This window comes from Oncorhynchus nerka, linkage group LG27 (genome assembly GCF_034236695.1).
Source record: "Oncorhynchus nerka isolate Pitt River linkage group LG27, Oner_Uvic_2.0, whole genome shotgun sequence".
Taxonomy (NCBI): Eukaryota; Metazoa; Chordata; class Actinopteri; order Salmoniformes; family Salmonidae; genus Oncorhynchus; species Oncorhynchus nerka.
Window position 1 is genome coordinate 44443580 of NC_088422.1, and position 17878 is coordinate 44461457.

Here is a 17878-nt window from a genome sequence, read left to right on the forward strand (position 1 = left end):
TTTGTTTAGGGGATCGTAAAACGGCAACCGTCTCTTAGATAGATCGCTGGTAGAAAACTGTTTACTACATCCCAAAAGATATAATTTGTAGATAATTGGCCCTCTTTCTGGGACTCACCCACAAACAGGACCAAGCCTGGCCAGCTGAGGATTGATGGACTCCATCCTAGCTGGAGGGGTGCTCTCATTTTATTTATCGCATAGACAGGGCCCTAACTCATCTAGCTCCACAATGAGATAGAGGGCAGGCCAGGCAGCAGGCAGGCTAGGCAGCAGAAATTAGCAAGAAATTAGCTCCCTTGTATACAGAAAATATCAGAGGCCTGAAGCAAGCTTCCAGAAAATTGGAACGGAAGTGGCTCTCCACCAAACTGGAAGTCTTGGAAAAGACAGTACTGTGCAATATCAAAGAGCCCTCACTGCTGCTCGATCACCCTATTTCTCAACCTAATTGAGGAGAATAAGAACAATCCTAAATGTATTTTTGATACTGTCACAAAGGTAACTAAAAGCAGCATACCCCAAGAGAGGATCTATTTCACTTCATCAGTGATGAATTCCTGAACTTCTACGACGAAAAGATCATGATCATTAGGAAGCAAATTACGGACTCCTCTTTGAATCTGTGTATTTCTCCAAAGCTCAGTTGTCCTGAGTCTGCACAGAACTGCCAGGACTTAGGATCAATGGAGACACTCAAGTTTTCTAATCCTGTATCTCTTGACACATGAAAATAGTCATGTCCTCTAAGCCTTCAAGCTGCGTACTGGCACCTATTCCAACTCAGTAGTTTAAAGAGCTACTTCCTGTGCTTGCCCCTCCTATGTTGAGCATAATGGATGGCTCTCTATCCTCCGGATATGTACCAAACTCTCTAAAAGTGGCAGTAATAAAGCCTCTCTTGGAAAAGCAAAACATTGACCCGGCCGATATCGAATATCCTATTCCTCTAAAAACAAAATAACAATAATATTGCCCAGCATCTCTCTGCCTTCCCGAAGACAAAATAATGTACATGAAACGCTTCAGTCTGGTTTAAGACCTCATCATAGCACTGAGACTTAAAAATAAAAATAAATTATTTCACCTTTATTTAACCAGGTAGGCTAGTTGAGAACAGGTTCTCATTTGCAACTGCGACCTGGCCAAGATAAAGCATAGCAGTGTGAACAGACAACACAGAGTTACACATGGAGTAAACAATTAACAAGTCAATAACACAGTAGAGAAAAAAGGGGGAGTCTATATACAATGTGTGCAAACGGCATGAGGAGGTAGGCGAATAATTACAATATTGCAGATTAACACTGGAGTGATAAGTGATCAGATGATCATGTACAGGAAGAGATATTGGTGTGCAAAAGAGCAGAAAAGTAAATAAATAAAAACTGTGGGGATGAGGTAGGTGAAAATGGGTGGGCTATTTACCAATAGATTATGTACAGCTGCAGCGATCGGTTAGCTGCTCAGATAGCTGATGTTTAAAGTTGGTGAGGGAGATAAAATTCTCCAACTTCAGCGATTTTTGCAATTCGTTCCAGTCACAGGCAGCAGAGTACTGGAACGAAAGGCGGCCGAATGAGGTGTTGGCTTTAGGGATGATCAATGAGATACACCTGCTGGAGCGCGTGCTACGGATGGGTGTTGCCATCGTGACCAGTGAGCTGAGATAAGGCGGAGCTTTGCCTAGCATGGCCTTGTAGATGACCTGGAGCCAGTGGGTCTGGCGACGAATATGTAGCGAGGGCCAGCCGACTAGAGCAAAGTCGCAGTGGTGGGTAGTATAAGGTGCTTTAGTGACAAAATGGATGGCACTGTGATAAACTGCATCCAGTTTGCTGAGAAGAGTGTTGGAAGCAATTTTGTAGATGACATCGCCGAAGTCGAGGATCGGTAGGATAGTCAGTTTTACTAGGGTAAGCTTGGCAGCGTGAGTGAAGGAGGCTTTGTTGCGGAATAGAAAGCCGACTCTTGATTTGATTTTCGATTGGAGATGTTTGATATGGGTCTGGAAGGAGAGTTTGCAGTCTAGCCAGACACCTAGGTACTTATAGGTGTCCACATATTCAAGGTCGGAACCATCCAGTGTGGTGATGCTAGTCGGGCATGCGGGTGCAGGCAGCGATCGGTTGAAAAGCATGCATTTGGTTTTACTAGCGTTTAAGAGCAGTTGGAGGCCACGGAAGGAGTATTGTATGGCATTGAAGCTCGATTGGAGGTTAGATAGCACAGTGTCCAATGACGGGCCGAAAGTGTATAGAATGGTGTCGTCTGCGTAGAGGTGGATCAGGGAATCGCCCGCAGCAAGAGCAACATCATTGATATATACAGAGAAAAGAGTCGGCCCGAGAATTGAACCCTGTGGCACCCCCACAGAGACTGCCAGAGGACTGGACAACATGCCCTCCGATTTGACACACTGAAATCTGTCTGCAAAGTAATTGGTGAACCAGGCAAGGCAGTCATCCGAAAAACCGAGGCTACTGAGTCTGCCGATAAGAATATGGTGATTGACAGAGTCGAAAGCCTTGGCAAGGTCGATGAAGACGGCTGCACAGTACTGTCTTTTATCGATGGCGGTTATGATGTCGTTTAGTACCTTGAGTGTGGCTGAGGTGCACCCGTGACCGGCTCGGAAACCAGATTGCATAGCGGAGAAGGTACGGTGGGATTCGAGATGGTCAGTGACCTGTTTGATGACTTGGCTTTCAAAGACCTTAGATAGGCAGGGCAGAATGGATATAGGTCTGTAACAGTTTGGGTCCAGGGTGTCTCCCCTTTGAAGAGGGGATGACTGCGGCTTTCCAATCCTTGGGGATCTCAGACGATATGAAAGAGAGGTTGAACAGGCTGGTAATAGGGGTTGCGACAATGGCGGCGGATAGTTTCAGAAATAGAGGGTCCAGATTGTCAAGCCCAGCTGATTTATACGGGTCCAGGTTTTGCAGCTCTTTCAGAACATCTGCTATCTAGATTTGGGTAAAGGAGAACCTGGAGAGGCTTGGGCGAGGAGCTGCGGGGGGGGCCGGAGCTGTTGGCCGAGGTAGGAGTAGCCAGGCGGAAGGCATGGCCAGCCGTTGAGAAATGCTTGTTGAAGTTTTCGATAATCATGGATTTGTCGGTGGTGACCGTGTTCCCTAGCCTCAGTGCAGTGGGCAGCTGGGAGGAGGTGCTCTTGTTCTCCATGGACTTCACAGAGTCCCAGAACTTTTTGGAGTTGGAGCTACAGGATGCAAACTTCTGCCTGAAGAAGCTGGCCTTAGCTTTCCTGACTGACTGCGTGTATTGGTTCCTGACTTCCCTGAACAGTTGCATATCGCGGGGACTGTTCGATGCTATTGCAGTCCGCCACAGGATGTTTTTGTGCTGGTCGAGGGCAGTCAGGTCTGGAGTGAACCAAGGGCTGTATCTGTTCTTAGTTCTGCATTTTTTGAACGGAGCATGCTTATCTAAAATGGTGAGGAAGTTACTCTTAAAGAATGACCAGGCATCCTCAAATCGACGGGATGAGGTCAATGTCCTTCCAGGATACCCGGGCCAGGTCGATTAGAAAGGCCTGCTCACAGAAGTGTTTTAGGGAGCGTTTGACAGTGATGAGGGGTGGTCGTTTGACTGCGGCACCGTAGCGGATACAGGCAATGAGGCAGTGGTCGCTGAGATCCTGGTTGAAGACAGCGGAGGTGTATTTGGAGGGCCAGTTGGTCAGGATGGCGTCTATGAGGGTGCCCTTGCTTACAGAGTTAGGGTTGTACCTGGTGGGTTCCTTGATGATTTGTGTGAGATTGAGGGCATCTAGCTTAGATTGTAGGACTGCCGGGGTGTTAAGCATATCCCAGTTTAGGTCACCTAACAGAACAAACTCTGAAGCTAGATGGGGCAATCAATTCACAAATGGTGTCCAGGGCACAGCTGGGAGCTGAGGGGTCGGTAAGCAGGCGGCAACAGTGAGAGACTTATTTCTGGACAGAGTAATTTTCAGAATTAGTAGTTCGAACTGTTTGGGTATGGACCTGGAAAGTATGACATTACTTTGCAGGCTATCTCTGCAGTAGACTGCGACTCCTCCCCCTTTGGCAGTTCTATCTTGACGGGAGATGTTATAGTTGGGTATGGAAATCTCTGAATTTTTGGTAGCCTTCGTGAGCCAGGATTCAGACACGGCAAGGACATCAGGGTTAGCAGAGTATGCTAAAGCAGTGAGTAAAACAAACTTAGGGAGGAGGCTTCTGATGTTGACATGCATGAAACCAAGGCTTTTCGATCACAGAAGTCAACAAATGAGGGTGCCTGGGGACATGCAGGGCCTGGGTTTACCTCCACATCACCCGCGAAACAGAGAAGGAGTAGTATGAGGGTGCGGCTAAGGGCTATCAAAACTGGTCGCCTAGAGCGTTGGGGACAGGGAATAAGAGGAGCAGGTTTCTGGGCATGGTAGAATATATTCAGGGCATAATGCGCAGACAGGGGTATGGTGGGGTGCGGGTACGGCGGAGGTAAGCCCAGGCACTGGGTGATGATGAGAGGTTTTATCTCTGGACATGCTGGTTGTAATGGGTGAGGTCACCGCATATGTGGGAGGTGGGACAAAGGAGGTATCAGGGGTATGAGGAGTGGGACTAGGGGCTCCATTGTGAACTAAAACAATGATAACTAACCTGAGCAACAGTATACAAGGCATATTGACATTTGAGAGAGACATACAGCGAGGCATACAGTAATCACAGGTGTTGAATTGGGAAAGCTAGCCAAAACAGTGGGTGAGACAACAGCTAATCAGCTAGCATAACAACAGCAGGTAAAATGGCATTGACTAGGCAACGGGCCGACAGATAAAACAAACAAGCAGAATGGAGTACCGTGATTAATGGACAGTCCAGCGTGCATCAGCTATGTAGCCAAGTGATCAGAGTCCAGGGGGCAGCGGTGGATGGGGCAGGGGGGCTGGGCTGGCGAGTGTTATCCAGGTTAAAAAAACTAACAATGACTAAATAGCTTGTAGCTGGCTAGCTGGTTAGCTTCTGGAGGTTCTTGAGTGTGTTCTAAAAATAAAGATAATAGCGATTCCGTATCACATTGGGTGAGGCAGGTTTCCGGAAGGTATAAACACATTTTTTTTTTAAATCGGGAAGAGATAAAGTACATATGGACCACTGCGTTTTTGGGACGCGGCGATGCAGCCGGTTAGCAGGCCTGTGCTAACAAGCTAACAGATTAGCAGGCCGGGGTAAACAAGGTAGTAGTTAGCGGACCTGGGCTAAACAAGCTAGCAGTTAGCATGCCGAATTAGCAAGCAAGGAGATAGCGAGGGTTAGAGAGTTAGCCTTTGGAGGACGTCGCGATGGGGTGAGTCTGTTTATTCCTCTTCATGCATTGATATCGATAGACTGCACTCATGAAGGTGGTAAATTACCTTTTTAATGGCATCAGACCAAGGCTCTGCATCTGTCCTCGTGCTCCCAGAGCTTAGTGCTGATTTTGGAGAGATAGGAAACCCTAATTGGTCTACACGGACAAGTTCTTGCCTGGTTTAGATCTTATCTGTCGGAAAGATATCAGTTCATCTCTGTGGAAGGTTTGTCCTCTGACGAATCATTTGTAAGTTTTGGTGTGCCTCAAGGTTCCGTTTTAGGACCACTATTGTTTTCACTATATATTCTACCTCTTTCACTGCTATGCGGACGACACACAGCTGTACATTTCGATGAAACATGGTGAAGCCCCAAAATGTCCTACCCTGGAAGCCTGTGTTTCAGACATAAGGAAGTGGATGGCGGCAAATGTTTTACTTTTGAACTCGGACAAAACAGAGATGCTAGTTCTAGGTCCCAAGAAACAAAAAGATCTTCTGTTGGATTTGACAATTCATCTTGATAGTTGTACAGTCGTCTAAAATAAAACTGTGAAGGACCTCGGCATTACTCTGGTCCCTCATCTCTCTTTTGACAAACACATCAAGAATATTTCAAGGACAACTTTTTTCCATCTTTGTAACATTGCAAAAATCAGTAATCTTTTGTCCAAAAATTATGTAGAAAGGCTAATCCGAGCATTTGTTACTTCTAGATTAGACTACTGAAATGCTCTACTCTCCAGCTACCCGGATAAAGCACTAAATAAACTTCAGTTAGTGCTAAACACGGCTTCTGGAATCTTGACTAGAACACCAAAATTGTATCAAATTAGTCCAGTGCTAGCCTCTCTATACTGGCATCATGTAAGGCTAGGGCTGATATCAAGATTTTACTGCTAACCTACAAAGCAATACATAGGCTTGCTCCTACCTATCTCTCCAATTTGGTCCTGCCGTACACACCTACACGTACGCTACGGTCACAAGACGCAGGTCTCCTTATTGTCCCTAGAATTTCTAAGCAAACAGCTGGAGGCAGGAGTTCTCAATAGAGCTCCATTTTTATGGAATGGTCTGCCTATCGATGTGAGAGACGCAGACTCGGCCTCGACCTTTAAGTCTTTACTTTAGACTCATCTCTTCAGTAGGTCCTACGATTGAGTGTAGTCTGGCCCAGGGGTGCGAAGGTGAACGGCAAGGCACTGCAGCATCAAACCGCCCTTGCTCTCTCTGCCTGGCCGGCTCCCCTCTCTCCACTGGGATTCTCTGACTCTGAAACTATTACGGGGGCCGAGACACTGGCTTACTAGTGCTCTTCATGCCTTTCCTAGGAGGGATGCGTCACTTGAGTGGGTGGAGTAACTAACAAGATCTTCCTGTTTGGTTTTGCGCCCCTTCTGGCTCGTGCAGTGGAGGAGATCTTTGTGGGCTATACTCAGCCTTGCCCCCTACACCACTAGGGTCAGTTTGTTATATCTGGTGTAATTCTCCTGTCTTATCTGGTGTCCTGTGTGGATTTAAGTATGCTCCCTCTAATACTCTCTCCCTCTCTCCCTCTCTCCCCTCCCGGAGGACCTGAGCCCTAGGACCATGTCTCAGGACTACCTGGCCTGATGACTGTCCCCAGTCCACCTGGTCGTACTGCTGCTCCAGTTTCAACTGTTCTGCCTGCGGCTATGGAACCCTGACTTGTTCACCGGACATGCCACCTTGTCCCAGACCTGCTGTTTTCGATTCTCTCATTTGATTTGATTTGGGTGCTCAGGGTCCCATCTAGCTAAGAATTTAACTAAAGAGTGAAATTCTGAGCTAGTTCCCTTCCAGTGATGTTGCCTATATACTGAAGGTCAGTAAATGGGTGGGTAACTTTGAACTACAAATCCTATCATCCAATCTCTCAAGTGACCCCATGGAACCCTAGCATCACTTGCAGCTCATTGGTGGACTCGATAGGAAGGCTGTGGTCAGTTAAGTCCAGGAGCCTTAGGAAAATGTCACCAGAGTTGCTTCCCTCTGATTGGCTGATTTGATTGTCACCTTCCACCTCGGCCTTCCAAGATTGGTCCACACTGCAGCCCTCTGAGATATAAAATAAAGGATGGAGCAGGACACACAAGTCAACTCGCTCCCTGAATTGCACCTTCACTTTTCTAACCACATATCCCTTACATACCACGTTTGCATTCCCGGAGCCCCCCAGCATAAAACCTAAAAAGCCCTGATGTGGGGAGTGAGTCTACTCTTTAGTCATTATAGACTAGATAGCAGATTTTATTACAGACATAAATACTCCTGTTTAATCAGCTGTCAAGGTCCTAGGCTGGTGTGGTAACACATGGTCTGCGGTTGTGAGGCCGCTTGGACGTACTGCCAAATTCTTTAAAATGACGTTGGAGGTGGCTTACGGTAGAGAAATTAGCATTTCATTATCTGATAACAGCGCTGGTGGACAGTCCTGCAGTCAGAATGCCAATTGCACACTCTCTCAACAGGCATTGTGACAAAACTGTACATTTTAGTGGCCTTTTATTGTCCTGATATGCCACACCTGTCAGGTGGATGGATTATCTTATTACAATGAGAAATGCTCACGAACAAGGATGTATACAAATTTGTGCACTGAGAACATTTCTGGGGTCTTTTATTTCAGCACATGAAAAGACTTGACATATTGCGTTTATATTTGTGCAGTATAAATGGCTCATTATAAACAATACCATCCTAACACCGCTCTGGGGATGGTAACAATGAAGCCAGGGAAAATTGGTGGGACACTGCATGTGTAAGGCCTATGCCATCCTGCAGTGAACCCACACCAAGACCTTGAGAGAAGACATGACTCACAGGATGATCTGCAAGATTAAAATGCATCTTGGTGACATGATCCCACCTAGCTTATGAAGACAGTTTGAGTAACGGATGTTTAAGTAGAATGAGTATCATTTTCTACACACACACACCACACAGGAGTAGGCCCTGAAGAACTAGCCAATAAGCATGAACGAACCTATTGCGGCAGGTGTCAAGAAACTAACAGCCGGCAGTAGTGACCTCACATTATTATACAAATATGTCAGACAAATCACCCCTTCCATTCCTACGTCCATGACACGTCAAATCAAACTTTGTCACATGCGCCAAATACAAGTGTACACCTTACTTACAAGCCCTTAGCAAAGCAGTTCAAGAAGATAAAATATTTACCAAATCAAGTAATAAAAAAGTAGCAATGACGAGGCTATCGGTACAGAGTCAATATGCGGGGGTAGAGGTAATTTGCACATGTGAAGGGACTATGCATAGATTAACAGCAAGTAGCAGTGTACAACAGAGGGGGTGGGGGAAAAGGTGTTGTGCCCTCTTCACAACTGTCTTGGTGTGTTAAGACCATGAGAGTTTGTTGGTAATGTGACACCAAAGAACTTGAAACTCGCTCTGTCGATGTTAATGGGGGCTTGTTTAGCACGCCTTTTCCTGTAGTCAACGATCAGCTCCTTTGTTGTGCTCACATTGAGGGAGAGGTTGTCCTGGCACCACACTGCCAGGTCTCATCATTGTCAGTGACCAGGCCTACCACTGGTGTTGTGGTGCACCTCAAACTTGGTGTTGGAGTCATGTTTAACCACGCAGTCGTGGGTGAACAGGGAGTACAGGAAGGGCCCAAGTGTTGAGGATCAGTGTGGCAGACGTGTTGTTGCCAACCCTTACCACCTGGGGGCGGCCCGTCAGGAAGTGCAGGATCCAGTTGCAGAGGGAGGTGTTTAGTCCCAGGGTCCAACCACACTGTAGCTGGGAAACCAGTCACCCTCAAATGGTGCACCTTTAGCCCCTTGTCAGCTACACTGGGGTGGAACTAGTGAAAGCAATGTCCAAAAACATTGCCTGAAACTTGATTTTCCAAAATAACTGGAAATTGAGGAATCTGCTTTTAAACTGATGCACCCAATGTGGTAGGATTCTGACCCATATTGCAACAGACTAGATGGAACTACCAAAGCCTTCATTTCTACACTGCTGGGTTGACATTTGCTATAAAGCAGTCACATTAAAATGTAGAAAATCCATTTTGGCCCGAGTGTAATGTTCACGGAACTACGCTATTCTATTGAATCCCACATTCATCCAACTGAAACCTTCCCTCATTATTACAAACTTCAATTTTCCCCTGAAGTTCTACCCATTGATATGAAATGCTGAGACCAGACCACTCAATGCCTTTCACATTTTATTAATCCAAAGAGTGCAGTAGATCTTCACATTCGTTTGCTTGTCCTCTTGTATGACATGCCAGACAGAGTCATGGTCTGAAAAGAGAAAGCATCTGTAATAATTACACTCAATAAATCCATGCCAGTACACTATGCTTACCAAACCGGATGCGCTCGTTCTCACATTGATTTTGTTCACCCACACTAGAAGCGATCAGGACATGCAGGTTGAAATATCAAAACAAACTCCGAAACAGTTATATTTGGGGCAATTTAGCTAGCAAACTAATTTGTCCTAGTATATAAACATTGGGTTGTTATTTTACCTGAAATGCACAAGGTCCTCTACTCTGACAATTAAGCCACAGAAAACCGAATGTTTCTCATCTCGCCTCCTTTATATGGCGGTTGACAACCAACGTTACAACTGACCAGAGTGTGGACCTTAAAGTTCATCTTTCAATCACCCACATGGGTATATGCTCCTAAGAACCAATGAGGAGATTGGAGAGGCCAGACTTGCAGCACATCAAATAGAACCAATTTCTATTTTAGCACCTGGCCACGCAGATGCTTGCCGAGGCGCGCGAGCAGTGTGGGTGCAATGATTGAATAACACGTACATTTATTTTGCGACGCGAGCGGTGGGGTCAGCATGTAATTAGAACATTGGCGGCAGCAAACTGTTGAATTGCGTTCACGGCACGGTCATAGACTAACCATTTTGTTAATGGTATAAATTAACCCTGAAATTGTGTCGCTTCGTGAAACCCCCAGCCATATGCCCCAGACTCACGTTGACGAGGGTGTTTGCGTCTGTAAGTTCTGTGACATATTCGATCCCATTCAGGATGGCCGTCAGCTTGTTACCTTCCCTCATCACCACAGACTGAAACAGGAGAGGTCAACGGTTAGATCTGAAAGCAGTGGTCACCAACTAGGACCAATTTAACAGGCCCAAGTTGGATGGCCATATATGGAGAAGAAAAAAAGTGTGACAGTGTGCATCAGGTGTGAGAGTTGGTTTTGAGACAACTGTGCGCCCAGTCCCTGGAGAGCAGAGGAGATTCTGCCAACGAAAGTCAGTCCTCCCACAACATCACTGGGACCTGAACTAACCATAGTGACCCCACATCAGCTGAACTTATAGTTTAGTTAAATACTGGCTGTATATGTAGGGAGATGGATAAACCCAGGCTACATGTATGAAACTCATGGTTGGGTTGTGACATGCGCCACCCACATTGACCTTCCCCCCGGTCGGCGACTCGAGCTCCGTCTCCTGGCCAATGGTGAAGGAGTTGGTGAGGATCTTTGTCCCCGTGGTGACAGTCACCTTGAAGTGGTCTCCAGTCTCCTCAATCTCAGAGATGCTCATGAGGTCTTTGCTCTCCTGGATAAGCTCATCAGGGAGACCTACATGTTTGCGGCAGCGAGAGAGTCATATGCGGTGCTTTTTAGTACAACAAAAAGTTAATGAAGTGGGACATGAACACTGAATTATTACTACTGAAGTAAAGCGCTGATGCACTATAATATGGCAACACAATGATCTGAATGCATTCCCAGCTAGCACATAACATTCTGAGGACCATACGTTTTAGGGCTTGGTTATTTTGCATACCACATTATGGTGCAGGACAGTTGCTTGGCTTTGGAACATTCTCATTAAGGAATTTGACAAAATGTAATATTCTTGATCAGAATATTTCCTGAAAGTTCAAACATTGAATTTAAGGTAAAGTTCAAGGAACATTAGTCATTTTACATTGGGAATGTTCTCAAGTTGCTCAGCTGACTTTAAATATTCTCCTGTGGGAATGTCAGTGCTTCAGCATAATGTTGTGTAGGTTCTCATAGTTACAGTTAAAGTCATGTTCTCAGAACACTAAGAACTTGCCATACAAAAACATCAATCAAAACACATTCCGTTCTCAGCTTCAACAAACGCCATCTTCTCTTAAGTGTGTTGAACACAGTAGTTGGCCACACCTGATCTTAATGAGTGCTTGTTCCTGTTGAAATGGTCTGAATAGACTAAATTTATCCACTTTCAATGAGTTACAAAACTAATGCATGACAACTCCATCCTGGTGGCACAGTGGATTAATTCCATGGATAGAGGACAGAAGAGCATAGGTTTGAATCTCAATGACACAATAAATCATTAATGCCTAGGCAAATCATTTAACAATCCCATTGGTGCTGGAAGTTCAAAATAGTTAGCCCAAACCAAACTAGCGGTGTTAAGTCTTAAATTAAACATTCAGTGAAAGTTATTCAAAAAAACCTATCATTTGTTGTTAAATCTAACACCATTTCAAGTACCCATTGCATTCACAGTCACCATTGATCTTCATTACTGAAAGGACTACGACTTCTGAAATTAACACCCCAAGTCTAATCAAATGTGCAAGACTTACCAACAGCCTCCATGAAAGACTCAAAGTTGTCATGTGACTCCATCTGGTATTTCCCTGAGAAAGACATGGTGACTATAAGACAGTGACAGTAGAGTCAGCCACAGCTCCCTGCTTGTCTTTATACCCCCATCTATCCAGCCCTGCACTCATTAACTAACTAAAGGTGTCTACAATTGAGAACCCCTCCCCTCATATCTTCCCTGCTACTTGCCTGTAGGCACAGATCTAGGATCAGCTTCCCAGCCAAGGGCAACTAATCTACATCGCAATGGTCAACTTTATTGTACTCCACTTCTCATCCTCTCTTCTTCTACTTTGGCAGTGTGAGTGATCATTGATCTGATTTGATAAACAAGGCCTCCTCGACTCCTTAGAAAAATGATAAGCAGTCTCATCATTGTAATACAAGTGTATGGATCAATCAACACATTTCAAATTCAACTTGACTTTATCTCGCTATACACCTGTGTTGAAATTAAACTAGGCTACATTGCACTTTGAGTTGAGAGGTGTATTTTGTCTCCCTGCACTATAAAAAAAGTTGAATCAATGTACAATTGTAAGGCACCAGACTGCAATAGGATTGTGAGTTTGCAAAAATGTTTGGCATATAGCTGAACCAACATACATTCTCAAGTTGAATTTGAATGTTCACTCAACTTTTCATTTGACGTTGAGTGAACATACAATTCAACTTGAAAAATTGGAATCCAGCCAGAGAACGTTAATCACCCCCAACCTGCACTGACAATGACTGCCGGGAAATACTTCTATTTGATTTAGGTAGTCTCAATAATAACTGGAACAGCCATCTCAGTAACAGATGCAAAAAGTCCAACTAATAACAGATTGGATTTCTTTAGAAAAATGTATGTTACTTATGTTGGTGTAGCTTAAGATAATCAACCAATCAATGTACATGCAAAAACACAGGTCTAAAAAGAAAACAATTCAACGTACAATTGTAAGGCAACCAGCTGCAATAGGGTTGTGAGTTTGCTCCACATCTGGGAATATAGCTGAACCAACATACAGTGTTGACTTCCAAAAACAAACATGAAATTGTAATTAGACTCAACAAGTTTTTATACATTCAGCTCACTGTGAGCAAAGTTTGTTGAGTGAACAAACGTTCACCCATTAGCTACATTTATTTTCCTTCTGAAGTCCAACAAACTCAGAGAATAACACTGATAAATCAATTGGTTAAGTGAAGACACTTGCCAGTCGGTCAGCGCATGCTCGGAGTACACGTCCTGGTAATCCTTCTAGACCTGCGGCCTTGTGAATGTTGACCTGTTTAAAGCTCTTACTCACATCTGCTACGGAGAGCGTGATCACACACTTGTCTGGAACAGCTGATGCTCTCATGCATGTCTCAGTGTTACTTGCCTCGAAGCGAGCATAGAAGTAATTTAGCTCGTCTGGATGGCTCGTGTCACTGGGCAGCTCTCGGCTGTGCTTCCCTTTGTTGTATGTAATAGTTTGCAAGCCCTGCAAAATCTGACGAGCGTCAGAGCCGGTGTAGTACGATTCGATCCTAGTTCTGTATAGACTTTTTGCCTGTTCTATGGTTCGTCGGAGGGCATAGCGAGATTTCTTGTAAGCTTCCGGGTTAGAGTCCCGCTCCTTGAAAGCGGCAGCTCTACCCTTTAGCTCAGTGCGGATGTTTCCATGTAATCCATTGCTTCTGGTTGGGTTATGTACGTACAGTGACTGTGGGAACGATGTCGTTGATGCACATATTGATGAGGTCAGTGACTGATGTGGTGTACTCCTCAATGCCATGGGAAGAATCCCAGAATATATTCCAGTCTGTGTTAGCAAAACAGTCCTGTAGCTTAGCATCTGCTTCATCTGACCTCTTTTTTATTGACCGAGTCACTGGTGCTTCCTACTTTAGTTTTCACTTGGAAGCAGGAATCAGGAGGATAGAATTATGGTCAGATTTGCCAAATGGAGGGCGAGGGAGAGCTTTGTACTTGTCTCTGTGTGTGAAGTAAAGGTGGTATAGAGTTTTTTTCCCCCTCTGGTTGCACATTTAACATGCTTGCGGGAATGAGGTAAAACGGACTTAAGTTTCCTTGCATTAAAGTCCCCGGCCACTAGGAGTGCCGCCTCTGGATGAGCGTTTTCCTGTTTGTTTATGGCCGTATACAGCTCATTGAGTGCGGTCTTAGTGCTAGCATTGGTTTGTGGTTTTAAATAGACAGCTACAAAGAATATAGACGAAAACTCTCTTGGTAAATAGTGTGGTCTACAGCTTATCATGAGATACTCTACCTCAGGCGAGGAAAAACTTGAGACTTCCTTAGATTTCGTGCACCAGCTGTTGTTTACAAATAAACATAGACCGCCACCCGTTGTCTTACCAGAGGCGTCTGTTCTATCCTGCCGAAAAAGCGTAAAACCTGCCAGCTGTATGTTATTCATGTCGTCGTTCAGCCACGACTCAGTGAAACATAAGATATTACCGCTTTTAATGTCCCATTTGTAGGATATACAGTGGGGCAAAAAAGTATTTAGTCAGCCACCAATTGTGCAAGTTCTCCCACTTAAAAAGATGAGAGAGGCCTGTAATTTTCATCATAGCTACACTTCAAGCATCTGCGTGGCCAGGTGCTAAAATAGAAATTGGTTCTATTTGATGTGTGCAAGTCTGGCCTCTCCAATCTCCTCATTGGTTCTTAGGAGCATATACCCATGTGGGTGATTGAAAGATGAACTTTAAGGTCCACACTCTGGTCAGTTGTAACGTTGGTTGTCAACCGCCATATAAAGGAGGCGAGATGATGAGAAACATTCGGTTTTCTGTGGCTTAATTGTCAGATTAGAGGACCTTGTGCATCTCAGGTAAAATAACAACCCAATGTTTATATACTAGGACAAATTAGCTAGCTAGCTAAATTGCCATGAATATGAAATGCTTTTTGCCCCAAATATAACTGTTTCGGAGTTTGTTTTGATATTTCAACCTGCATGTCCTGATCGCTTCTAGTGTGGGTGAACGAGCGCGTCCGGTTTGGTAAGCATAGTGTACTGGCATGGATTTATTGAGTGTCATGATTACAGATGCTTTCTCTTTTCAGACCATGACTCTGTCTGGCATGTCATACAAGAGGACCAGCAAACGAATGTGAAGATCTACTGCACTCTTTGGATTAATAAAATGTGAAAGGCATTGAATGGTCTGGTCTCAGCATTTCATATCAATGGGTAGAACTTCAGGGGAAAATTGAAGTTTGTAATAATGAGGCAAGGTTTGAGTTGGATGAATATGGGATTCAATAGAATAGCGTAGTTCCGTGAACATTACACTCTGGCCAAAATGGATTTTCTACATTTTAATGTGACTGCTTTATAGCAAATGTCAACCCAGCAGTGTAGAAATGAAGGCTTTGGTAGTTCCATCTAGTCTGTTGCAATATGGGTCAGAATCCTATCACATTGGGTGCATCAGTTTAAAAGCAGATTCCTCAATTTCCAGTTATTTTGGAAAATCAAGTTTCAGGCAATGTTTTTGGACATTGCTTTCACTAGTTCCACCCCAGTGTAGCTGACAAGGGGCTAAAGGTGCACCATTTGTGGGTGACTGGTTTCCCAGCTACAGTGTGGTTGGAAAAGCTAAGAACCCTGGGACTAAACACCTCCCTCTGCAACTGGATCCTGCACTTCCTGACGGGCCGCCCCCAGGTGGTAAGGGTAGGCAACAACACATCTGCCACACTGATCCTCAACACTTGAACCCCTCCTGTACTCCCTGTTCACCCACGACTGCGTGGTTAAACATGACTCCAACACCAAGTTTGAGATGTACCACAACACCAGTGGTAGGCCTGGTCACTGACAATGATGAGACCTGGCAGTGTGGTGCCAGGACAACCTCTCCCTCAATGTGAGCACAACAAAGGAGCTGATCGTTGACTACAGGAAAAGGCGAGCTAAACAAGCCTCCATTAGCATAAAAGGTCACTAATGTGCAGGTATGTCACACAATGTCGCAGGTTTCTCAAGTTGAGGGAGTGGACAATTGGCATGCTGACTACAGGACTGTCCACCAGCGCTTTTGTCAGAAAATGAAATGCTCATTTCTCTACCATAAACCACCAATGTCATTGAGAATTTGGCAGGCCGTGCAACCAGCCTCACAACCGCAGACCACGTTTAACCACACCAGCCTAGGCCCTTGACATCCGGCTTCTTCACTTGCAGGATCGTCTGAGACCTGCCACCCGGACAGATGATTAAACAGAAGTATTTTTGTCTGTAATAAAGCCCTTTTGTGGGGAATGACTCATTCTGATTGGCTGGGGCTGGCTCCCTATTGGGTAAGACAGGCTCCCAAGTGGGTGGGCCTATGCCATACCAGGCCCATCCTTGGCTGCGCCCCTGCAGCCCACCTACTTCACCCACCCATTTACTGACCTCCTTTAGTACAACATATAGGCAACCTCACTGGATTGGACCTAGCTAAGATTTTAACTCTGTTTGACATTTAATTAAACAACAACATCCACATCTGAAACATGAAATGAGTGGCTAAGTGCTGTGAGTCAGATAGTTATCATATTTACAGTGCTGTAACAGTGCTGGTAAGTCACTACAATGAACCATGAAAAATGTAATTGTTAAAGCAGTGTGTCTGTTCTACTAATTCAATGGACTTTACTCCTTCACTGGCTGTCATTATTATGGTCTCATATCACACAAACCTTTGAGCGGATCTCCAATAGGTCATTTAGAGTTTTTAATGTCCAATGATGAACCAACCATAAACATAAAATGTAAATGCTGATAGTGATATAATAACCAAATAGGTTGTATCTATAGGCATCTGGTGCGTTTGTAAATTGCCTCCAGTGTGTCAGGGTGCGCTCTGTGTCATTTGTAAATTCAGAGCGTTGTCAGATTGTCTGTCCATAAATTCAGAGCGTTCGGGGGCGTTTAGAGTGCACAGTGGACGCTCTGGCTGAGGAGTAGGGTTGATAAGAGCATTCTGACCTCACAACAGCAGTCAAGCACCCAAGCTAACTGGCTAAAGTTGGCTCGTTTGCTCACTACTTCCAAACACAAATCAGAGAACACCTCACCTCATTCTGACCATTTTACTCAACCTAGCAGAGCTGGTTAGGCTGTTTTCATGTTATCCAGAGCGTTAGTAAATGTAAATGTGCTGCTGGAAACAATTTAATTATGTTTTTTTGCCAACGTTTACTGATATCAGTCATGCATACAAGTAAAAATTAAAGCAGGAAGCACCAGTGACTCGGTCAATAAAAAAAGTGGTCAGATGAATCAGATGCTAAGCTACAGGACTATTTTGCTATCACAGACTGGAATATGTTCCGCGATTCGTCCGATGGCATTGAGGAGTACACCACATCAGTCACTGGCTTCATCAATTAGTGCATTGATGACGTCGTTCCCACAGTGACTGTACATACCCCAACCAGAAGCCATGGATTACAGGCAACATCCGCACTGAGCTAAAGGGTAGAGCTGCCACTTTCAAGGAGCGGGACTCTAACCCGGAAGCTTATAAGAAATCCTGATATGCCCTCCAACAAACCGTCAAACAGGCAAAGCGTCAAAACTGGACTAAGATCGAATCGTACTACACCGGCTCTGACGCTCGTCAAATGTGGCAGGGTTTGCAAACTATTACAGACAACAAAGGGAAACACATCCGAGAGCTGCCCAGTGACACGAGACTACCAGACAAGATACATTTCTTCTATACTCACTTCGATGCAGGAAACACTGAAACATGCATGAGAGCATCAGCTGTTCTGGATGACGGTGTGATCAAGCTCTCCGTAGCCGATGAGGGTAAGACCTTCAAACAGGTCAATACTCACAAGGCCGCAGTGCCAGACGGATTACCAGGATGTGTACTC

The 17878-nt window shown here is 44.9% G+C and overlaps 1 protein-coding gene across 1 annotated transcript; it reads right to left on the bottom strand.

Annotated features, from left to right (window-relative positions):
- Positions 1 to 9574: 9574 nt before the first annotated feature.
- Positions 9575 to 12088, bottom strand: LOC115111857 (fatty acid binding protein 1-B.1-like). Its single transcript, XM_029638346.2, has 4 exons — positions 11982 to 12088; positions 10802 to 10974; positions 10355 to 10447; positions 9575 to 9654 (listed from the first exon to the last, which is right to left on the bottom strand). Exons 1-4 carry the CDS (start codon positions 12046 to 12048, stop codon positions 9604 to 9606), a joined length of 384 nt encoding a protein of 127 aa, XP_029494206.1. The 5' UTR covers positions 12049 to 12088; the 3' UTR covers positions 9575 to 9603.
- Positions 12089 to 17878: the final 5790 nt, after the last annotated feature.

Coding starts and splice junctions, on each gene's coding strand:
- LOC115111857 (XM_029638346.2), bottom strand. CDS start 12,048: ATGTCTTTCTCAGGGAAATACCAGATGGAGTCACATGACAACTTTGAG. Junction 10,975..11,981: donor GTCTTTCATGGAGGCTGTTG/GTAAGTCTTGCA, acceptor GCAAACATGTAG/GTCTCCCTGATGAGCTTATC. Junction 9,655..10,354: donor ACGCAAACACCCTCGTCAAC/GTGAGTCTGGGG, acceptor TTCTCTTTTCAG/ACCATGACTCTGTCTGGCAT.